Source organism: Macrotis lagotis, chromosome 3, assembly GCF_037893015.1.
Source record: "Macrotis lagotis isolate mMagLag1 chromosome 3, bilby.v1.9.chrom.fasta, whole genome shotgun sequence".
NCBI lineage: Eukaryota > Metazoa > Chordata > Mammalia > Peramelemorphia > Peramelidae > Macrotis > Macrotis lagotis.
Window position 1 is genome coordinate 135,267,263 of NC_133660.1, and position 25,588 is coordinate 135,292,850.

General features: G+C 32.2%; 1 protein-coding gene across 1 annotated transcript; it reads right to left on the reverse strand.

Annotated features, from left to right (window-relative positions):
* Window positions 1-16,480: 16,480 nt before the first annotated feature.
* Window positions 16,481-17,047, reverse strand: LOC141516249 (large ribosomal subunit protein uL5-like). Its single transcript, XM_074227444.1, has one exon. The coding sequence runs from the start codon at window positions 17,040-17,042 to the stop codon at window positions 16,506-16,508; it is 537 nt and encodes a 178-aa protein (XP_074083545.1). The 5' UTR covers window positions 17,043-17,047; the 3' UTR covers window positions 16,481-16,505.
* Between the last annotated feature and the right edge of the window lie 8,541 nt (window positions 17,048-25,588).

Below are 25,588 nucleotides of genomic sequence, written 5' to 3' on the forward strand. Positions count from 1 at the left end.
GTAGGATTCTGATTTTTAATCCATTCTGCTATCTTCTTCTGATTCTTGGGAAAGTTCATCCCATTCACACTCACAGTTATAATTACCCTCCATCCAATCTCACCTCCATTTGTACTTTTCTTTCTCCTTTCACCCTTTCCCTTCTCATCAGTATTTTGTTTCTGAATACAGCCCCACTCAATCTTCCTCCCTTCCTATCACTGCCCCCTCAGCTTTCTTTGCTCTTTTACAATTCCCCTCCTTCCTTCATTCCCTTCTACCAATCCCTTATTCCCTTTCTTCTCTTTTCCGTCTTAATTGCCTGTAGGGTAATATAAATTACTAAACCCAACCAAATGAGTATGTTACTACCTTTATGAGCCAAATTTGAGTAAGATTCAAGCAATTATCACCCACTTCTTTTCCTCTTCTCTTCTACTTGGTCCATCTTCATGTGATGTAATTTTTCTCATTCTGCCTCACACTCTGTCCTTTGGAATTGAAAACCATTAGCCTGGGGCCTTCTACCTTGGAAATGCAAGGAACTTGCTTTCTGGGTCATTCAGTTTTTGAATGCAAGCAGCTTGCTTTCTAAATCATTCATATTGGGAATAAAAGCAGTTTGTTCACTGGGTTAGGTTTTTCAGGATGGATCACTAGCTGCTGGGCTGGGTCATCTAGTTCAGTGGCACCAACTGACTGGGGGTCTTGGGTATTTGTATTGGAGTTCTCCATACTGTTTCACAGATACATACTTGTTTTGCCATTGACCTGCTGATCCAAGACTCCAGGGGCCAATGCTGGATATCTCTCCTGTAGTTAAGAAACTCTGGTTAGTCCCCACCTCTCTCTTCTATCTGCACTCTTTTTCCATTCCCTGACCTTGTCACACCTTTTTCCACCTGAGACAGACCTTGCTGGAATATGCTCCACTCTATTCTTTTGTGTGTTCTGATGGTCCAAAATCAGTTTAGAGGTTTTATTGGTATTGTTTTTTAGGGAAACCTGGGAGATCATGAGAAAGTTTCTGGCTTCTCTCCGCTAGTTCCATTCAATACTTGTAATTCTTAAAAACTGCACCACTTACAGTACAATTAGAATATGCAAAAAACAGAAGATACAGCTGTATGGTGAATTTTAAGAAATGACTTAAAATAATTAAGAGATGAGGCAGAGGAATACACTGGGTGCAAAAGGAGAGGTAAAATGGGATAAATTATTTCACATGAAGAGATGTGAAAGAGTTATTACAATGATAGCAATGATGTGAGGGTGGTAATGGATATTTATTAAATATTGCTCACATCGGTTCTGGCTCAAAGAGGTAGTAATAGTTGAATATAGAAATTCATCTTATATGACAGGGAAGGAAGAGGGAAAGACATTAAGAAAAAGTGGTACATGACTGACAAAAAGGAAGGTAGATCAGGGTACATGGTAGACAGAAATAAAACACTAGTGAGGAAGAAAAGTGTGAAAGAAGAGAAGACAAGAGGAAAAACAGGATGGATGGAAATACAAAGTAATCATAACTTAATGTGAATGGGATGATCTCTCTCATAAAATGAATATATACAAATTTATCAAAATACAGTCTTACAATATGTTTTTTTAAATTTTCCAATAACTTATTAAGGTAGTTTTTAACATTTATCCTTTGGCAAGTTTTTGATTTCCACATTTTTCTACAACCCTCTTCCCTCCTCTTCCTTTGAAGCAAACAATTTGATATAGATTGTATATAAACAATCGTGTTAATCATATTTACATATTAGTCATGTTGTGAAAGAAGAATTAGAAGGGCAAAAAAAGAGAAAAAAGGAAAAGAGATTTTAAAAAGTGAACACAGTGCACTCAGCATTCAGAATCCAGTTTCCTGGATGTGGATGGCATTTTCCTTACAGGTCTCTCAGGATTCTTCTTGATCACTGAACTGCTGAGAAAAGTTGTTTCCATCATAGTTGATCCTGTCACAATTTTGCTGTTAATATGTACAATATTCTCCTGGTTCTGCTCACCTCACTCAGCATACAGGTATTTCCAGGCTTTCATGGAGTCAAGGTCTCTCAAGATTTCTGACATAACTAATAGTACTCCATAATGTTCATATACCATAGTTGGTTCAGCCATTCCCTAATTGATGGACATTATAAGGAGTTATTTCACAAAATTTCTCAAATATATCCATTAGTTACCTTAGCTTTTAAATTTATTTCTCCATCCTTATTCTTTTAAAAATTAGCTTTCCTTTCTTTAACTTCCACTGAAATGTAATATATTCTGTTCCAGTCTTTTGCTTTTATCCTATGATATTTGTCTGCTTCAAATGTCATTCTTGTAAACAACCTATTGTAGGATTTTGGTTTTTAATCCACTCTATAATCTACTTCTTTTTTATGGGAGAGTTCATCCCATTCATATTCACAGTTGAGATTACTATTTTTGATTTTTTCTAATTCCTATCTTCCCTCCTTTGTACTTTTCTCTCTCCTTTCCCCTTATCCCTCCTTACCAATGGTTTACTTCTAAGTCATCTCTCAGTCTTCCTTCCCTTCTACTAACTTTCTTCTCTCTTCTTCTCCCTTTTCATTTTAGCTTTACTTTTTTTAAAAAAAATATTTTAACTTTGTTTTTACTTTCTCTTTCCCCTTTACCACCCTACCTTCTCCTTTTTTTCTTTCTTTATCCCCTCTACTATTCTATAGGGTAAGATAAATTTCTGAACTCATTTCTGAATATATTTATATGTTATTCCTTTTCTGAGTCAAATCATTTGAGAGTAAGATTTAGTTAGTGCTCAATACCCTCTCTTCTTTCCCTTTACTATAATAGGTCCTCTCTTCCTCATCTTGTGGTATTATTTATCCTCTAATGCCTTCTTCTCCCCAAATAATCCTCTTTTCATGTCTTTTCATGTCAAAGTATACTCCTTTTTAGCTATCCTGATAGAAATATGCTTCTCAACAGTGGATTGATTGATATATTTATTTATAAGCTTCATAACATCATACTCCCAATATAAATACATCCTTCAAGAGCTGAGAATCTGATTATATAACACTCAATTCATAACTACACTGCCTTTACAAGTACCATTCATTTCATTGATCCATTAGACATAAAACTGTCAAGAGTTAAAATTTGGTCATATCACAGTCAATGTATACTCACACCTCTATCTGAATATGCTCTTTTCAATTTTCCTATGAGAAATTTTATTTTCAAGTTACAAGTACTTTCTTCCCATTGAAAGGATTTATACAGTTTATTCTAACTAAATTGACTAACACCTAGCTGCCCCTTTTTGTCAACTTTTCTTTTGCAAAGGAAACGGGTTAAGTGACTTGTCCAAGAATATACATCTAAGTAAGTTTTAATTGTCTGAGGTCAGGAACTAAGGTTCTCCTGACTCCAGGGCCGGTGCTCTATCCATTGTGCCACCTAGTTGTCTCCTGTTTACATTTTCATGTATCCCTAGAGTCTTTATTTGAAGAAAAAATTTTCTTCTCAGTTCTTGTATTTTTAACAGAAGTTTGAAAGTCTCCTACTTCATTCAAAGTCTATCATTTTCCCTGAAAGAATGTTCTGAATTTTGCAAGGCAGTTGATTCATTGTTATAATCCAAGTTTCTTTGCCCTCTGGAATATCATATTCCAGGCCTTCAGATCCTTTAATACTGAAACTGATAAGTACTGACTGTGCTTCCTGCTTTTTATTTTTTTGGTTGCTTGTAAGTGTTTTGTACTTCAGTTGAGAATTCTAAAATTTGGTTGCAGTAGTCCTTTAAGTTTTTATTTAGCTATCTCTTTCTGTAGGTGATCAATGGATTCTTTCAAAGACTATTCTATCTTTTTTCTTAAGATATTAGCAGTTTTCCATTATAATTTCTTCCATGATATTTTCCAGGTTATTTTTCTGGTCTTGGTTTTCAGGTAGACTAATAATTCATAAATTATTTCCATGCATCTCTTTTTAGGACAGTCATTTCCCCTAAAGTTTACTTTACATTTTCTTCTGTTTTTTCAGTCTTTTTGATTGTTTGAAGGAATCTTAGTGTTTCAGAGAGTCATTCATATCCATTTGCCCAATTCTATCTTTAAGATTTTATTTTCTTCAATTAATTTTTGTTTCCTTATCCAGGTGAATAATTCTATTTTTAAGCTGTCCAATTTGTCTCTTAAAATTAAAGTTTTCTTCAGTTAATTTTTCACAATTCTCCTACATGACTTTCATTTCTTCTCTCCATTTTTTCTTTTTCCTTTCTTTTTTGGAATTTAAAATAGTTTTTGAACTCTTCCAAGAGGTCTTTTTGGATTTGTGACCAATTAATCAATCCAATAAAGGCCTCACATGTAGACATTTAGTTACTACTTTTCTCCTCTGGGATAACATTTTTAATCTTCCCTATAAGAATAATAACTATCAATGGTTATCACCATTTTTGTTGCTTTATGTCAACTGAATTCTGTTCCTGTGATATAGGGTGCATGATCAGAAATTTTTTGTTTCTGGGAGCCAGAATTGTGGTCTCTGGCTTTCTGTTCTCACATTTCTGGTGTTCCTAGTTTGCTCCTGGGTTAGGATAACCCAATAATGGCTCAGCTTCCTATGGCTTGAAAACTTTCTCTCCAAGCTGGGAATGAGATTCTCAATTCTGGTGGAGCTGCACCAGATCCTCAATTGTACTGTGGCTAAAACAACTAGCTTGCTTCCCAGCTCACCCTCCTCAGCTGGGCTATACTCCATTTTCCTTGACAGACCTTTTGCTGAAGTTCCTCCAAGATAGCTCCATGGGAAGATTTTCACTGTTCTTTTTTGTTTATTTTGTTTTGTTTTGTTTTGGGTGGGTTTTGTTGCGGTTGGATCCATTTAGAGGTCTCATTCAAAGTTATTTCCAAGATCAAAAATAAATCTGTTTGAAAGATACAAGTAAGGAAACTATGTCTTACTAAATATTTCTATAGCCAATAGAGAAAATCAAAACTAAACATAGTAACTGACATATCATCCAAATTATGAAATTAAAAAGAAAAAAATAGACAGTAAAACTTTAATAATGGTGGACTTAGCTGTCTCTTCTCAGAGCCCAATAAATCTAACCAAAAAAAAATTTGACAAAAGAAAGCAAAGGAAATAAATAGAATATTTGAAAAGGTAGATATGAGAGAATTTTGGAGAAAAGTGAATGGCAACAGAAAAGAATATACCTTTTTCTCAGCAACACCTACACAAAAACTGACCATGTATTAGAAAATAACAACCTCAAAATAAAATGTGGAAAAGCAGAAATATAGCATTTTGGATCATATGTTATTGAATTAAACAAAGGACAGTGAAAAAATAAATTAAAATTCTATGAAATGTATATAGTGAAATCCTAATGGTTTAGTGGATCAAAGAGCAAATCAGACAAACAATTAAGAGAGTGCAACAAAGAGACAGCATGCCAAAATTTATGGAGTATAGTCAAAATAGTCCTTGGGAGAAAATTTATCTCTAAATTCTTACATCAGTGAAATAAAATAAATCACCAGATTTATAAATTAGGAATATATCTAAAAAATTAAAATAATGAAATTAAAAATCATCAATTAAGCACCAAATTAGAAATCCTGAATATAAAAGGTATTATTAAAAGACTGAATGCTAAAAAATGAGTAGTTAATTAAGTCCAGGAGCTAGTTTTATGAAAAAAAATAAGATGTAAAAGCAATTGATTAATTTAGTTAAGAAAGAAAGATAAAAAAACAAATATTTGGTATAAAAATGTAAAAGGCAAATTCACCACTAATGAAGAAGAAATTAAGGCAAGCATTAGAAAATATTTCCCCTATTATATGCCAACAAATCTTACAACTTTAGCAAAATTGATGAATATTTATGAAAATATGTATTACTAGGATTAACAGTTCAGAAAATTGAATACTATCTAAATAAGACTATTTAAGAAAAATATGATATTCAGCAAGCTATTAATAATCTCCTAAAAAACAATCCACAGAGTCAATTGGGATCAAAACTAAATTCTACCAAACATTTGGAGAATATTTAATACCAATACTATTAAACTATTTGGAAAAGTAGACAAAGGGGTCCTACCAATCTCTTTTTAGAATACAAATATGATTCTGAGAGCTAAACCAGGAAGAGCTAAAACAGAGAAATATATTTTTAGACCAATTTCTCTAATGAATATTTTGAACAAATTATCATCAAGGGAACTGTTATATAGCACAAAAATTATAAACTATGATCAGGTGGGTATTATACCAGTAATTCAGGGTTGGATCAATATCCGTACAAATATTTAATCCAACCAAGAGAAATCATATCCATTAACTCAACAGATGCAGAAAAATCTTTTGACAAAATGCAGCATTAATTTCTATTAGAAACAATATATTAGCAAAAGGACCATTCATTAAAATGATGAGCAATAGTTATTAAAAATGATCTACAAATATTATCTGTAATAGGGATAAGCTAGAAACCTTCCCAATAAGATCAAGGGTGAAACAAGGATGCCTTTTGTCACCAGAATTCTTCAATATAGTACCTGAAGTATTAGCTAGAGCAATAAGAGAAGAAAAAGAAATAGAAGGAATTAGAATTGGCAAAAAAAGGGAAACCATCTCTCTTTGCTGGTGATATGATAGTATATTTAGAGAACCCCTGAGAATCAATTCAAAAAAGGTATCAGATATAAATAACAACTTTAATAAAGTTGCATGATATAAGATAAATCCACATAAATCATCAACATTTTTATATGATCAATAAGACTCAGAATCAAGAAATAGAAAGAGCAATTCCATTTAAAATGCCTCTAGACAATATAAAATATATGTAACTTTGGTCCTGCCAAGGCAAACCCAGGAACTATCTTAACACAATTACAAAACACTTTTCCACAAATCTAAGCAAATGGAATAATATCAAATGCTCATGGATAATCTTAACAAACAATAAAAATGAAAATTATACTTAAGTTAGTTTAATATTCAATGCCATACCAATCAAACTACCAAAAATATTTGATAGAATAAAAAAACAACAAAATTCATTTGAAAAGACTAAAATCAATAATATCAAGGACATTAATGGAAAAAATACTAAGGAAGGTGGCCAGCAATGCTAAATCTCAGCCTACTGCCTAAGTAGTAGTCATCAGCTCATGTTTGTAGTTTAAAAATAGAAAGGTGGATAAGTGAAATTGATTAAGTATATAAGACATAGTAATCAATGACATAGAAAACTAATGTTTGATCAGGCCTTAGATTCCAGCTTCTGGGATAAGAACTCCTTATTTAATTAAAATAGTTGGGAAACAGGGAAGCAATAAGTTATAAACTAGGTATAGACCAGCATCTTTCTTCATATACCAAGATAATGTCAAAATGGGTGAATAATTTATAGAGAAAGGATGACACAAGAAGCAAATTAAAGAGCAAGGAATAGTTTACTTGTCAGAGCCATAGGAAGAAAAGAATCCATGACCAAAGAAGAAATAGAATTCTAAAATGTAAAATAGATCATTTTAGCTATGCAAAAATAAAAAGATTATGTACAAAGTCAATGCAACTATGTTTACAAGGAAAGCAGAAAGCTGGGAAATAATTGTTTTATGTTTTTACATTTGAAATTTTATTTTATTTTTCCAATTACATGCAAAGGTAGTTTTTCAACATTTATCCATCTGCAAGTTTATGAATTTCACATTTTTATACCACTCTTTTTCCTTCCCCCCTCCCCATGATATTGAACCGTGTGGCAAAAGTTATACATGTGCAGTCATGTTTAAGATATTTCCATATTACTCATGCTTTGAAAGAGGAATTAGGACAAGGGGAAAAGAAAAAAATGAGAAAGAAAGGGAAAAATATTAAAAAAATTTGCCTTTTTTTTCAAAAATGAACAACAATATGATTTGTTCTGCATTCAGACTCAATGGTTTTTTCCCTCTGGATGTAGGATGGCATTGAACATATCAAGGCTTTCAGTATTATCATTGATCTCTGAACTTTTGAGAGGAGCTGCATCCATCTTGGTTGATCATCTCATAATGTTGTTAATGTGTATGATGCCTGCTCACTTCAATCAGCATCAGTACATGCAAGTATTTTCAGGCTTTTCTAAAGTCCACCCTCGCAGCATTTGTACAGAAAAAAATGTTCCATACTATTCATAAATCATACTTTTCTCAGTCATCCCCTAGTTAATGAACATCCCCCTAATTTCCAATTCTTTGCCACTTCAAATAAGAGCTGATATAAATATTTTTGAACATGTGAGACTTTTCCCTTTTTTTTAATGATTTCTTTGGGATATAGACTTAATATTGGTATTGCTGCATCAGTTTTATTGCCCTTTGGGCATAGTTCCAGATTGCTCTCCAGAATGAATGGATCAGTTCCTAACTCCACCAACAGTGTATTCTAATTTTCCCTCATCCTCTCCAATGTTGATCATTTTCTGTTTTTTATCATCTTAGCCAGCCTGATAGGTGTGAGGTGATACTGCACATGTATAACTTTTGCCACACTGTTCAATATCATGGGGAGGGGGGAGGGAAAGAAGAGTGGTATAAAATGTGAAATTCATAAACTTGCAGATGGATAAATGTTGAAAAACTACCTTTGCATGTAATTGGAAAAATAAAATAAAATTTCAAATGTAAAAACATAAATAAATTGTTTCCCAGCATTCTGCTTTCCTTTTAAACATAGTTGCATTGACTTTGTACACAATCTTTTTATTTTTGCATAGCTAAAATGATTTTACATTTTAGAATTCTATTTCTTGTTTGGTCATGGATTCTTTCCTTCCTATTGCTCTGACAAGTAAACTATTCCTTGCTCTTTAATTTGCTTCTTGTGACATCCTTTCTCTCTAAATTGTTCACCTATTTTGTGAGGTGGATGTTTTAGTTTGCATTTCTCTGATCAATAATGATTTGGAGCATTTTTTAATATGACTATAAATAGCTTTTTCCCTTCATCTTAAAACTATCTGTTCATATCATTTGACCATTTTTCAATTTGATCCAGTTCTCTATTTTAGAAATGATACTTTATCCGAAGCACTATCTGTGAATGTTGTTTCCTAGTTTTCTACTTTCCTTCTAATCTTGGATACACTGGTTTTATTTGTATGGAAATGTTTAAATTTAATTGGAAATAATTTCAATAGTCACATGTTTCTGATAAAGGCCACATTTCTCAAATAGTTAGAAAACTTAGTCAAATTTTTAAGAATTTGATAGGGCTACAGGATCTACACATAAAGAGTGATACCTTAAGACATTTAATAGAAAAAAATAGCTTATCTGACAGATTTAAGGAAAGGGGAGGAATTTCTGGCCAAACAAGATTAGAGAACATTATAAAAAGTACAATGAATAATGTTGATTACATGATAAAAAAGAGGGTTTTTTGCACAAATAAAATCAATGCAACCAAGATTAGAAGAATTATAGAAAGCAAGGCAATAATTTTTGCAGCTAATGTTTCTGTTAAAGGACTCATTTCTAAAATATACAGAGAACTGAATCAAATTTTAAACTATGTCATTCTCCAGTTCATAAATGGTCAAAGGAAATGAACAAAGGGTTTTGAGATGAAGTAATCAAAGTGCTTTATAGTCATGTGAAAAAATGCTCCAAATCATAAATTGATTAGAGAAATAAAAATTAAAGCATCTCTGAGGGACCAACTCATACCTATCAGATCGGTCAATATGATGGAAAAAGAAAACTATTAATGCCAGAGGGGAAGTGGTTAAACTAGTTAAACAGTAATGTATTCTTGGTTGAGTTGTGAATTAATCCAACCAGTCAGGAGAGCAATTTGAAATTATGCCCAAAAGGGCAATAAATGTGGGTACTTCAGATCCAGCAATAATACTACTTAGCCTATATCCCAAAGTGATCATAAAAAAGGAGAAAATATTCACATGTCCACAAATATTTATGACAATTCTTTTTGCAGTGGAAAAGAACTGGAAATTGAGGAGATGCCCATCATTTATGAAATGGATGGATAGGTTATGATAAATGAATGTGATGGAGTATTTTTGTTCCATATAAATCATGAGAGGATGAACTTTAGAAAAGCCTAGAAATATTTCTATGATGTCATGCAAAGTGAAGTGAGCAGAATCAAGAGAACATTGTACATATTAACAGAAATATTGTGAGATGATCAACCATAATGTATGCAGTTCCTCTCAGCAGTTCATTCATCATGGAAAATCCTAAGAGACCTATTAAATAAAATGAATCCACATTCTGAAAAAAACAAAAACAAGCATCAAACAAGAAATCTATAATAGCTGAATATAGAGAAAAACATACCATGATCATTTTTAAAATTTCTTTTTTGCTTTTTCTTTCTTTCTTATCATTTTCCCCTTAGTTCTAATTCCTCTTTCATAGCATATTATAGAAATATGTTAAAAAACAATTTTACATATAAATTTGTTCACTGCCAATGAATGTGTGGAGGGAAGGAAAGGTGGCAGAAAAATGTGAAACTCAAAAGCTTGCAAAAGGATGAATGCTGAAAACTTCTTCTTTTTGTAATTGGAAAAAATAAAATGAAAATAGATAAAGTAAAAATGTAATGTTGTGTGAAGATCAACAATGATTGATTCAGTTTAACTCAACCACAAAATGATATAAGATGAATAAAAAGGACTCACAAAGTAAAATGTTATCTATATGTATATAAAGAAGTGATGGAATCTGAATGAAGATCAAAGTTAATTTTTTTCACTTTTCGTTTTTTTCTTTTAATCTGTTTCTAGTTTAACTCCTGTGAATAATTTGGAAACATATGTTACATTAGGATATATATATATATATATATATATAGCCTGTGTAAATTACTTTCCATTTTTGAAATAGGGAATGATGTGGAGGGAGGGAGATATATTTGGAACTCAAATTTAAAAATGAATGCTCAAAATTTTCTTGTAATAGAAAAAATAAAACTAAATATCTCTTTCCATTTAAAGATGCATAATAGAATTTTATTTTTCCTGAAACAAATATAATTTATCATAATAATTTTTATTTTGTTTTCATTTAAAAAAAGATTATTTGTCTAGCTTAAGACTTTTATTGGTTTTAAAATTCATCATGAGTTTTCCCCCAATAAAGTACCTGCAAAGAGTAAACTCATAATTCCATTTGATATTTACAAACAAAGTTGATTGTGGATGTGTTTTTAAAAAAGAGTGATTTCTTCTTCTTATTCTCTCACAAAGATTTTCTTGAAAGGTGCAGATCTGGTTTCTTCTCTATCCCCTTGAGTTTAAATCTCTGCTTAATCCTTTTTAAAATTCAGTAAGACAAAAATAGACATTACTTTGAAAGAAATTCAAAGTCATTTTTAGCTTCAAGAATAATTTACTTGAGTTTAATAAAGTTGTTCAAAATGCTCGAAACATTATTAGGCATACCATTTAAAGAATTCAAATAAATCTTTAAAGTGCTAAGCTTATGAGATTTGCAAAATTAACTTTGTAATTACTGTGTGTCACAAAACACAGTGCTGATCGGCATTTTCCAACTGAATGAAGCTCAATTTAAGGAATGAACATCATGCACAGCAGAATATCAGGAGATAATTTTGGCTTCACCATAGCCTGATGATACAATAGACAATGGACTTAAACGTGCAGGTATTATATCTACTAATCAGGAAATGCTTGACCTATTAAATATTGCTACAAAAATATAAATGACTCTATTAAAACAGTATTTCTCTAGATTCTCTAAGGAAAAGAATTGAAACATCTTGGATCTGAGAAGATCTTAAAAGTATTGAACTTTTACCTTCATTAAAAATAATTAAAATTTAAATTGAGAAAATATAAATTTTGTGTATAAGTTCAAAAAATCAAAATTTTAAGTTCAAGATAGGGAAGAAATGACTAAATATCTGTCTATCTGAAAAGTCTAAACTGATATTTAAGTGGTTTTCAATTTCAATATGATTAAATAGAATTCTGATTCTATTTAAGGGAACCCAGAATTAGGAAGTTCATAGCAGTTTTATAATCTTTACTAGTTGGAATATATCTGAAATATTAACATCTTTATTAAGCATTGAATTGTAGAGAGGTAGGAGTGCAAGGTGGGGCAGGGTGGCAAAAGAAAACATAGGTAAAGTCAATAGCATTTAGAATAAGAAGACAAGGAGGATGAGAGTCCTCAAGATCATGAAAGATGGAGATTAGCTGGAAGAATTTTTTATGTTAAATGGAAAAAGACTTATGAAAAAAACCTACTTCTTTCCTGTATTTGAAGTTCTATTTCATAAAAGAGGGATTTTTTTCTTGGTTCTAGATGGTGGTTTTAGATTCTATTAGGACTTCCCAGTAGAGTTGTCTTATAGGGAGCTTCAAGTCTTCAAAGTAAATATGAAATATACCGATCAACATTCTATTCTTTGTATTAACTTCACACCTAATTAGAAAGTTAGTCTAGTTTAGAAGAATCTGGACCTCAAGTTGGGAGTAGAATAGATAAATATAAGAGGCAAGAGTAATGCTGTGTGAGGAGGAAATATAATTACAAGACAGATAAGTAAGTTACTTTTTGACTTTTATCATAGTAAAGTTCTATTCTCAACTAGAATTCATCTAAAATGTTTTGCTGAAATATCATGCTGAAAATCTGTGTATACCACAATAGAAGAAGCAGCAAGAGAAAACAGAGAAAATATATTAATTTCATTTGGACATCATTTGCACTCCCATTTTGTTTTTTTCTCTGTTCACAAAAATTGCATTTTTTTAACTTAAAATATTAAAACATATTTATGACTGTAAAATATATTATCATAAATCAAGCATATCAAAAAAATTAGTGGTAAGTTTTTCTAAATATTTTTCTTAAATTCTCCTTTTCTTGAGGTCTCATAGATATGAAGTTATGTGTATTTAAAAATCTTCATAATTTTATAATTCATAGTTATTATCTGTTTAGGTCAGGTTCTTTTTTCCTAAGGGTTCAAAGTATATTCCTAATCAGACTAATACCAACTAACCAGATGATTAATCAATCTACAAAGTTAACACTTGTTGAATGGTTTTAAAAATAAGAAAAGCCAAATTCTTCTATTTCTAGATCAAACCTTTGCCTCACAAATGAAAGGCAATACTATACCAGCATACATATTTATCCCTGTACAATAAAAATAATAGAAAATAAAAATACTTAATCAAAGAGGTATACATCAAAACCAGCAAACCACTTCAAACTTCATTCCCTGAATATTCAAAAAAGGAATCATAAATTGGTGAGCATAAGTATATGATTCAAATGCACAAGCAATAGAAACAGCAAAGCATATCAAAGGAGTATAGCATTGGTAGTAGAAGAACTTTCTCTCACTAATATAGACTTAAACAATTGCTTTATCCTTTTGTTTCATTTTCCTCATCTGTAAAATGTAATAGTTGGATAGCTATCTATTATCCTTTCTCTTTTCTTTTTTTAGGGTTTTTTTTTTTGCAAGACAATGGGGTTAAGTGTCTTGCCCAAGGCCACACAGCTAGGTAATTATGAAGAGTCTGAAGCAGGATTTTAACTCAGGTACTCCTGATCCAAGGCCAGTGCTCTATCCACTGTGCCACCTAGCCACCCACTAATATCCTTTCTCTCTCTAAATCTACCATCTTCTCATGGGAGTTAAGGGTACATATGTTCAAGGCATGCTTCTAATAAATATTAGTTGAGGTAGTCATTAATTATTCAATGCTATAGTTAACACTATGAGAACCAATGTTATATTAATATTGCCATTATATATTAGAGGAGGTGCAACAAAAATATTCTTAGCCTAGAAACAGTGACAGAGACAGAGATAGAGAGACAAAGACAGAAACAGTGAGTGAGACAGAACAGAGAGAGAGAGAGAGAGAGAGAGAGAGAGAGAGAGAGACAGACTAAGACAAAGAAGAAACATGGAGACTATAAGGAGACTGACAAAGGCATACAGAGAGAGAGTGAGTGTCAGAGAGAAAGAAAAAAAAATTACTTGATAAACATATGTGTATATAATTATATATAATCAGGAACAAATGAAATATTTCAATAATAGAAAAGGAAAAAAATTTAAATAATATAACTTCAAATTGATTTGTCCATTTTTGTTAGGTTGATTTTTAAAAAAATTTTGCTAAATTGTAAGATGTTGATGATTCTGGTTGACTGCTGCTAAGATACTTTCAAAATCCATTATTGTCACATTTTGACTCAGCATGGTTACTGCATTGAAAGCTTGTTTGGGGTGTCCATACTGCTCTATTGCTTATTAATCTGTTTGCAATTTTGGGATAACATGACGACCTCACTTGAACCCAGCATGATAACTCTTGCTAGTCTTTGTTTTAATGTTTTAAAATAACAAAAGACCCAATTAAAGGACCATAGAAAACTCAATAAATTCATTGAAATCTAACCACAGGTATTCTATATAACAAATGCTATTTTATTTCAGCAAACTCTACTTGGTTAAGTTTAAATACTATGCCAAGAAATGCATGCCTTTACATTCTGCAGCAAACATGAAATCTACTTAACTTATTAACATATACAATTTATTCAGTATAGTAGCAAATCCTACTAAATATTTTTTTCTGTTAAATCTTAAGTAATTCACAGATTACAGATATAGGATTATTTAGGACACTGTGTTTCCACGAGAGATTAAGTTCCTTTATCATCTTATGATCTTAAAGGGGAGGAAAACCCTATAATACAATGAATGCATTTACATAGTTTAAAGTAAGAATTTTGTTTAAAATATATCATTTAGGGCTACATTTTGGTGTGATTTTAATAACCTAAATTTTTAATTTAAATTTCACATTTTAATATGCTTTTTTAAACTAATAGGTATGGCCATAACAATCAAACTACCAAATAAATACTTTATCAAGCTAGAAAAAATAGTAACAAAATTCATCTGGAGCAAGAAAAAGGCAAGAATAGCAAGCGAACTGATGAAAAAAGTGTAAAAGAAGGTGGCCTAACTACCAGATCTATAAAGCAGTAGTCATCAAAACTGCCTGGTACTGGTTAAAAAATTAAGAAATGACCAGTGGTTTAGGATAGGTTCAAAAGAAACTGAAGTAAATGACTATAGCAATCCTCTATTTGACAAACCCAAAGACATTAGCCTCTGGGATAAGAACTCACTATTCGACAAAAATTGTTGAGAAAACTGGCAAAAAAGTATGGCAAAAACGAGGCATAGAGCCACATCTCAGACTCTATACCAAAATAAGGTTAAAATGGGTACAAGATATAGACATAAAGAGCAATACCATAGATAAAATAATAGACCAAAAATACTCATCTATCTGATCTGTGAAAAGTGGATAAATTTATGACCAAACAAGAATTAAAGAACATTATAAACTGCAAAATGAATGATTTTGACTATATAAAATTAAAAATTTTTGCACTAATAAAAATCAATGCTGCCAAAATTAGAAGAAAAGCAGAAAACTGGGAAACAATCTTCACACCCAGGAATTCTGATAAAGGTCTCTTTTCTAAAATATATAGAGAATAGCATCAAATTTATAAAATCACAAGTCATTCCCCAATTGATAAATGGTCAAAGGATATGAATAGACAGTTTCAAATGAAGAAATTAAAGCTACATATATTCATATGAAAACATTCTCCAAATAACTATTGGTTAGAGAAATATAAATTAAAACAACAATGAGGCATCATTTCACACCTATTAGATTAGCCCAGATGAGAAAAAGGGAAAATGATCAGTGTTGGAGAGGTTGTGGGAGGATTGGGACATTGATGCATTGCTGATGCAATCTATTGTGAAGGAATCCATCCTTTCTGCAGAGTAATATGGAACTATGCCCAAAGCAATAAAACTGTTCAAACCCTTTGACCAACTATTCCAATTCTAGGACTATATCTAGAAGAAAGTGTAAATAATGGGAAAAGTTCTACATGGCCCAAAATATTCATAGCAGCTCTTTTTTTGTAGTGGCAAAGAATTGGAAATTGAGGAGATGACCATCAGTTGGGGAACTGCTAAACAAGTTATGGTACATGAATACCATGAATATTATTTTTCTAATATTTCCAAATTACTTATAAAATATGTTTTACCAATTATTTTATTTTTTTTGCAACGTGATGGGGTTAAGTGATTTGCTTAAGGTCACACAGGTAGGCAATTATTAAATGTCTAAGGCAAGATTTAACCTCAGGTATTCCTGACTCCAGTGCTGATGCTCTGTGCCACCTAGCTGCCCCACCAATTATTTTCAGTGTTTGAGTTCCAAAATCTCTCCCTCCCACCTCTCTCTTCTGAGAAGACATTTTGTTTTTAATTACACAAATTTTACCATATTAACCATGTTGCAAAACCAGAGATAAAAAAATACAAGTATAGAAGGTTAATTTTATTTTATTTTATTTTATTTTTTTTACACTTCAGTGATCATTTTATATTGACCTTTTAATAGAAAACAGGACTTTATTTGCCAGGAAGGATGATGCCATCATACTTCAGTTGGAACCAGCGCATGGCTTCCTCTTTGCCAATTCTGTGTTTGGCCCCAATGCAGCCTGTCCTACGCTTCTTGTCTGCAATGCTGAACCCGGGTCTGCCCAGCACCACATAGAAGTCCAAGCCGTAGATACGGATGCTTGGGTCGTATTTAATCCCCAGATCGATGTGCTCTTGGATCCCAAAGCCAAAGTTGCCAGTATCTGAGAAGTTATTTTTCCTTAACTCATATTCTCGCACCTTCAGTCCCTTCTCCAGAATCTCTTCAGCTTTGGCCCCATGGACTGTGCAGTGAACTGCAATCTTCTCGTTTCTCCTGATTCCAAAAGACCTGACAGTATAATGAGCTTTGGAGAACACTGGGGTTTGGCCTGTAAGCTGCTCCAACACTTTGGCTGCCCTGGTCAGCCTGTCCCCACTCTCCCCAACACAGATGTTGAGGCAGAGCTTTCGGATTCTCAATTCCCGCATGGGGTTTTCCTGTTCACTTTGATCTTGCGCCATGGTGGATAACCAGAAGAGAGGTAGAAGGTTAATTTTTAAAAAGTACTTTGCATCACCCTTCTTTCAGAGTTCACCAATTCTCTCTCTGAATGTGGAGAGTCTTTTTCATCATAAGTCTTTTGCAATTATCTTGGATCATTGTCTTGATCAGAGTAGTCAAGTCTTTCCCAGATATCATCATTACAACACTGCTACTATAGTGCACAGTATTCTGCTAGTTCTACCTTTTTCTTATGAATCAAGTCATTTAAATCTTCTGAAGATTTTCTGAACAATTCTGACGATTATTTCTTTTAGTACCATATAGAGCAATTTGTTACATCATTCTACAATTGTTGGGTGTCTCTTCATCTCCAATTCTTTACCATCTCAATAAAATGAGCTGCTATAAATATGTTTGTATACAAAGATCATTTTCTCTTTTCTTTACTCCCTCGAGGATACAGACCCAATTGGTCATAATTCCAAATTGTTCTTCAGAATGGTTTACAATTCCACCAACAGTGCATTATTATCTCAATTTTTCCTTTGTGTCTTGATAGCCAGGTTGACATGTTTGAGGTGATATCTCAGAGTTGTTTTAATATGCATTTATTCAATCAGTAGTTTTTGAGAGTGTTTTTTAATATGAGCATTGACAACTTTTTTTTCTTCTTCAGAAAACTGCTATTCATATTCTTTGATCACTTATCAGTTTGGAAATCACTTTGTTCCCAAAAGATTTGAGAAATCAGACCTTTATCAGAGGAACTTGTTTCAATTCTTTCTTAGTTTTCTGTTGGTTTCCTTTCAATTATACCTGCATTAGTTTTATTTCTGCAAAAGTTTTTTTTTTAATTTCATAAAATCAAAATTATCTACTTTGCTTCCCATAATTTTATCTTTTGTTTGGTCATAAACTCTTCTTTTATCCATATATCTGGAAGACATATTTTTTCTTGTTCCCATAATTTACTTATGATAACAACCTTTGTGTACACATTTCTTTATTTTCACCTTTCTTTGGTATAAAGCGGAAGATGTTGGTCTGTGATTAGTTTTTGTCAAACTGCTTTTTGGTTTTCCCAAGGAATTTTTGTTAAATATACACTTTGTACTTCACAAGCTTAGATCTTTGTGTTCATTAAATAAAACTAAATACTAAAACTAAAAAATAAAAACTAAATAAAAACTATGGGCATGTGTTACTTTTGGATACCAATCTATTCTCTTTATCCACTAATTTTTCTTACCATGTATTACATTGTTTTGATAATCACCGCTGTAATATAATTTGAAATCAGGAACTGTTAGACCCTTCTGCCCCTTTTTAAATCCCCTTTCTTTTCTACTACTCTATTAGGAAAGATAGATTTCTATTGCCAACTATATATATATATGATATATATATATATATATATATATATATACATATCATATATATGTATATATATAGTATATACAATGTATATTACTATATATTGCATATATATTATTATATTATGTTGCCTAAATGTCATATACATTGTATATATTATATATATATAAATAAAATATAGTTTTCCTCTTTGAATCAATTTAAATGTAAGTTTCAAGTGTGTCCTACATTTTGCCTGCCATTCTGAAAGCTCTTTATTATGCACATTTTTAAGTGAGATAATTTTCCCTAGTCTTCTTCTCCCTTCCCCTTCTCCCAAGGCATCTTTCTTACCTATTTTATTTTTATCATTCTAACATAATCAACTCACATGGTCACAGTTTTAACTCATAATGATTTCTCTTCCTCATTAACTTGTATATGCTTCTATTGAATCTTGTATTTATTTCAAAGTCATTTTTTTAAAAATTCAACTGTGATCTTTTGTTCAGGAACTTTGTAAAGTGCTATGTTTCACTAACTGTTCATTTTTTCTATTGAAGATTTATACTCAGTTTTGACAGATAGCTGATTATTGGTTGCAATCCAACATCTTTTGCCTTCTGGAATATCATATTCCATGCCCGTTTTGTATAACATTTTAGCTGTTAAATCTTGCATGATCCTGACTGGCACTTCATGATATTTGAATGATTCATTTCTGGAATTTTCTCTTTGACCTGAGAGCTCTGGAATTTGGCTATAATATTGCTGTAATTTTTCTTTTGGGGATTTCTTAATCAATGGATTCTTTTAATTTCTATTTTAACCTCTGGTTCTAAGATACCTAAGCAGGTTTCCTTGAAAATTTCTTGAAATAAGATGTCTGGCTTCTTTGTTTTATTGTGGCTTTCAGATAATCCAGTATTTTTTACATTATCTTTTCCTAATTTATTTTCCAGGCCAATTTTTTTTACAAAGACACATTTCATTTTTCCTTTTTTTCCCTTTTTTGACTTTTTTATTGTTATTTGATATGATACTGAATCATTAATTTTCAGTTTCCCAAATTTAATTATAAATATACATAAATACATATATAAGTATACAATAATTATAATATGTAAGATAAAGTTTAAGTAATGAGCTTTTGTACCTCATTTTCCATTTGACCAATTCTGCTTAAATTTTACGGAGTTATTTTCATCTGTTAATTTTTAAACTCTTTTTCAAATTTACCAAATTTGTTCTTGAGGTTTCATTGTCTTCCAAATTTCTTGTGCCTCTTCTACCTAGCTGATAATTATCTTTTTGGAGTAATTTTCTTCCTTTTATTTCATTCTTTACATAATTATTTTGTTTGTATTATTTTTGGGGGGTTAATGCAAGTCAATGTGGACTTGCCCAAGGTTACACATCTAGGTAATTGTTAAGTGTCTGAGGCAAGATTTGAACTCATTTCCTCCTGACTCCAGGACCTGTGCTCTATCCATTATGCCACCTACATGTCTCTTTTATATAATTTTTTGAAAATCATTTTTAGTTCTTAAATATATTCCTATTGGATTTGTATACAATTCACATTTTCTTTGTGATTTTTCTTGTAGCCCTTTTGATTACATTTTCTTCATTGGTGTCTTGCTTTTCCTTGCTAAGTTCCTTTTTTTGTTTGCTAATTTTCCCTCCCTATTTCTTTTTTCTTTTTTTTTTCTTTTTAGGAGTTTTTTTTGGCCAGGCAAGTGGGGTTAAGTGGCTTGCCCAAGGCCACACAGCTAGGTAATTATTAAGTTTCTAAGGCCGAATTTGAAGTCAGGTACTCCTGACTCCAGGACTAGTGCTCTATCCACTGTGCCACATAGCTGCCCTCCTATTTCTTTTTTAAAAATTTTATTTATTTAAGGCAATGTGATTAAGTGAATTGCCCAAGGTCATGCAGTCATTATTAAGTATCTGAGACTGCATTTGAACTCATTCACCCTGACTCCAAGGCTGGTGCTCCATCCACCACAACTGCCTCACATTTCCCACGCTATTTCTGTATTTGGAACTTTGAGTTAATGTTGGGGTCTATTCCCAGTGCTTGCCTGAGAGATGGGGATACTCTGTATCAAGATTTAGGCTTTTTTGCAATACTGTTTTCAGAGATACTCCTGGGGTTCTAGAAGTTTTCAGTGTATGCTACATAGTTGGAAGTGCTCTTCAAGTTGCTTTTGTTACAAATACTTTGTCCCAGCACTGTAGCTTTATTCACATTGGTTCCAGGCCAGTCTTCTCAATGTTACCACTCTCTCTTTCTGACTTCCTATGCTGCCCTGGAAGTATTTCTCTTTATTAACTTTTGTTGGATCTGTCACTAAAAATTTGAGCCATAATTTTAAAGTTGTTTGAGACAAAATGTTGGGAGAACTATACAGAGTGTTCTTTTTTACTATCTTGATTTCATCCTCAGAAATCAATCCTAGACCTCTTTTTTGCTTCATTTTCATGACCTCATCTATATCATGCATTAAATTGAAAAGAACATCATTTTTTCTTGAATTCCAAATTTTTTCCTTCCCTGACTTTCCCCCATCCTCCCCCAAACAGCAAGCAATCTGATATAGACTATATATGCACAGTAATATTAAGCATATTTCCAAAGTAGCCATACTATGAAAGAGAAATCAGAACAAAAAAGAGAAAAAGAACATGAAAAAGAGAGATAAAAAAATTAAAAAAGTAAAAATAGTATTAAAATAGAATGCTTTTATCTAAATTCAGATTCTATGCTTTCTTTTTTAAAAAATAATTTGTTTGCTTCTTACAATTACACCTTAAATAGTTTTCAACAGTCATTTGCTGAATGTTTTTATTTTCAATTGAAATGTTATTTTATTTCTTAAATTAAAAATGATACTTTTTCAACAGTTATTCACTTGCAAGTTTATGAGTTCAATATTTTACTAATACTCTCACTTCCCTCCCCCCCTTTCCATGGCAGCAAACAATTTGGTAAAACTTGTACATGTACATTCGTATTTAACACATTTACATATTGTTCCTGTTGTAAAAGAGGAAGTATAAGGAAAAAGAAAAAAAATGAGAAAGGAAAAATATAAAATAAGTATTTTAAAAAGTGACCATAATATTACTTTGCTCTTCATTCATACTCTATAACTTTTTCTCTGATTGTAGAGAAGCATTATATATAACAGGACACTCAGGATTGTACTTGATGTCTGAAATGCTGAGAAGCACTGCATCCATCATAGATGATTGCCTCACAATGATGTTAATGTGTACAATGTTCTCTTGCTCCAGCTCCCTTCACTCAACATCAGTTCATGTAAGTTTTTCCATGCTTCTCTAAAGTTTGACCTCTCATGATATCTTTATTTTTTATTTTTTTATTTTCTTTTAGGTTTTTGTAAGGTAAATGTGGTTAAGTGGCTTGCTCAAGGCCACACAGCTAGGTAATTATTATGTGTCTGAGACCAGATTTGAACCCAGGTACTCCTGACTCCAAGGCCAGTGCTTTAGCCACTACGCTACCTAGCTGCCCCTCTCTCATGATATCTTAGAGAACAATAGTACTCCAATGCATTCATATACCCCCAAATGATGGGCAGTCCCCCAATTTCCAATTCTTTAGCACTACAAAAAGAGTGTCTATAAATATTTTTGAATATTATATTTTTCCCATTTTTTATTTTTCATTGGACTATAGACCTAGTGTTGGCTTTGATATGCACAGTTTAATTGTGGATAATTCCAGATTGCTTTCCAGAATGAATGGATCACTTCACAACTCCACAAACAGTACATTAATGTCTCAATTTTCCCACAACCTCTCCAATGTTGATCATTTTCCTATTTTTAATCATCTTAGATAATCTGATATGTGTGAAATGGTACCTCATAGTTACTTTAATTTGTATTTCTCTAATCAATAATGATTCAGGGCATTTTTTGATATGACTATAAATAGCTTTAATTTCTTCGTTTGAAAACTGCCTCTTCATATCCTTTAATCATTTATAAATTGGGGAATGATTTCCAATCTTATAAATTTGATTCAGTTCTCTATGTATTTTAGGAGTGTGTCCTTTATTAGAAACACTAGCTATAAAAATCACTTCCAAGCTTTCTCTGATCTTTCATTTCACCCTGCTCCTCCTTAAAAGTTTTTTGCTTCTGACTACACTTCTGAATAACAAGCCTCCCTTCTATCACCTGCATCCCTTTCCCCCCTTCTACTTTCCTGGAGGTAAGGTAGATTTTTATACCCAATTGAATGTGTATGTTATTCTCTCTTTGAACCAATTCTGATAAGAGTAAAGTTCACTCTCTCCTCCTCACTTCTGTCCTCTTCCTCTTTAATGCGAGGTAATTTAACCTATTTTACCTCTCCCTTTTTTTCTCCTCTCACTACTTAATTTTATTTTTAGATGTTATCCATTCATATTCAATTCACACCTTTGCTCTTACTCTCTCTTTACACACACACACACACAAAACACACATGCATGATCCTTTAACTAGCACACACACAAACACATGCATTATCTTTTAACTAGCCTAATAATGAAAAAGTGTTCTCATAAGTTATCATCTTCATAGGTAAGAATATAAACAATTCAATATGATTAAGTACCTGATGTTTTCAATTTCCTGCTTACTTTTTTTTAGATTTTTTCAAGGCAAAGGGGGTTAAGTGGCTTGCCCAAGGCCACACAGCTAGGTAATTATTAATTGTTTGAGGCCAGATTGGATTTGAACTAAGATACTCCTGACTCCAAGGCCTGTGCTCTATTCACTGCGCCACCTAGTTGCCCCCATTTACCTTTTTATTCATCTTGAGAATCGATTTTCATGAAATGCCCATCCAAGAAATAATATGTTCAGTTTTGCTGGGTAGTTAATGCTTAGTTTAATTCAAGTCTTTTTGGAATATAATATTCTAAGTCCTATGATTTTTTAAAATATAGAACCTGCTAAATCTTGTGTTTTTCTGATTGTGACTCCATGATAATTATATTTTTAAATTTTTGATTGCTTCTCTTTTTTTCCCTTGACCTAGGAACTTGGTATTTTGGCTATATTGTTCTTGGTAGTTTTCATTTTAGAATCTCTTTGAGGAGGTGAGTGGGGGATTCTTTCAATTTTTATTTTACCCTCTTGTTCTATTATCAATATTCCTTGATAATATATTGGATATGATATCTAGGTTAATTGTGATCATGATTTTTAGGTAGCCCAATAATGTTTACATGATCTTTCCTGGATCTCTTTTCTAGATCAGTTGTTTTTCAAATGACATGTATACCATTGACTTCTGTCTCTTTCATTCTTTTGGTTTTGTTTTATTGTTTCTTAATATCTCATAGCATCATTAGCTTCTATACTATACTATACTATACTATACTATACTATACTATACTATACTATACTTCTATACTCAATTAGCACTTATAAGAAATTATTTGCATCATTACGCTTTTGTACCTCCTTTCCAATTTGGCCAATTTTAATTTTTAAGGAACTTTTTTATTCAGTGAATTTTTGAGCCGCTTTTCCCATTTCATCAGTTCTGCTTTTTTTTTTAAGAAATTCTTTTCCTCACTGACTTTTTGAACCCCTTTTTGAACCCTTTTTACCATTTACCTTACCTTTTTTTTTAAGATGTAATTTTGTTCAATTAGGATGTAATTTTGTGTCTTCTTACCAAGCTATTCACTTATTTGTTTATGATTTTCTTGCATTATGTTCTCTTTCCAATTTCTTCTCTTTCTAATTTAATATTCAATATCTTTTTTGAGTTCTTCAATGGCCTGAGACCAAATTATATTTTATGGAGGATGTAGGACTTTGTTATCTACTTTGACTTTGTTATCTCCTTCTAAATGTGTGTCTTGAATTTTCTTAGTAGCATAGTAAATTTCTATGATCGGATTATTTTTTCTGCTGTTTTCTCATTTTCTCAGTGTATGACTTACCCCAAATTTCTGGGATTTTGTGTAGCCATTTTCAAAGATACTTCTTGGTACCTATAAGTTTTCAGTTATTCCATGGTGATATGATTTAAGGAGAGGTCTTCTGGTCTGGGCTCTAATCTGTGAATGACCACAAATTCTTTTTCTGTCTTGGAACCAAGGGTGGATCCCTTTACACTGTGACCCCAAGTTCTGATTTTTAGACCCCTTCCTTTCCCTGTGACTACCACCCAGGAATAAGACCAGGATCTGATTAAGGGCTAAGAAACAAAATCTTAGCAGCAAAGAAACCCACAGAATCTCATTTTTGACTCATTGTTGGGCCCCCCTTAGCATGTTTGCTCTGAGACCTCTGGAAAAAGCCACTTCTAAATCTCACACAGTTTTCCTGAGTCCTGTTACTGGACCGATGCTCCACTCTTATTAGGTGAAATAGACCTTTCCCAATGACCTTCTAAGGAGTTTTTGTCATCAGTGGCCATAAAGTTCTGGAAAAACATGATTGCTACCACTGATTCAGTCTCCCAAAGATCTGTTCCTGGTTCGCTGAGGCCAGGGTTATATTGCATGGCCTGTGGGGGATTGCACTCCTTTCCTACCCCAATACATCAGATCTTTACTTCAGATCTTCCAAGTTTTCTTGGAGTATAAAATGATTTCACTCCATCTTCTTGTGGCTTCTGTCACTCTAGAATTTGTTTAGAGTTATTATTTTAAGGTTTTGTAAGTGCTAAGGGGATAGCTTGGTTGAGTCCCTGCCTTTACTTCACCATCTTGGCTCTGCCTTCTTAAGTCATTAGCTTTCATTTGCTTAATTCTAATTATTAAGGAAATATTTTCATCAATTAGTTATTTTAATATACTTTTCTATTTGGCCAATCCTACTTTTTTGTTTTTTGCTTTTTTATTGTTGTTGTTTTTTGCATGGCAATGGGGTTAAGGGACTTGTCCAAGGTCACATAGTTAGGTAATTATTAAGTGTCTAAGATCAGATCTGAACTGAGATCCTCCTGACTCCAGGGCCAGTGCTCTATCCACTGTACCACCTAGGTGTCCCTGGCCAATCCTACTATTAAAGGAGTAATTTTCTTCAGTGGATTTTTTCATTTGCCATATTCATTAGTCAAGGAGGTGGCTGTTGGTTTTTTCCACCCTTTTGGCCAATTCTGTTTTTTAAGAGTTCTTTTCTTTTGGCAATCGCTGTGCTTCCTTTCCAAGATAATGATTCTTTACTTACA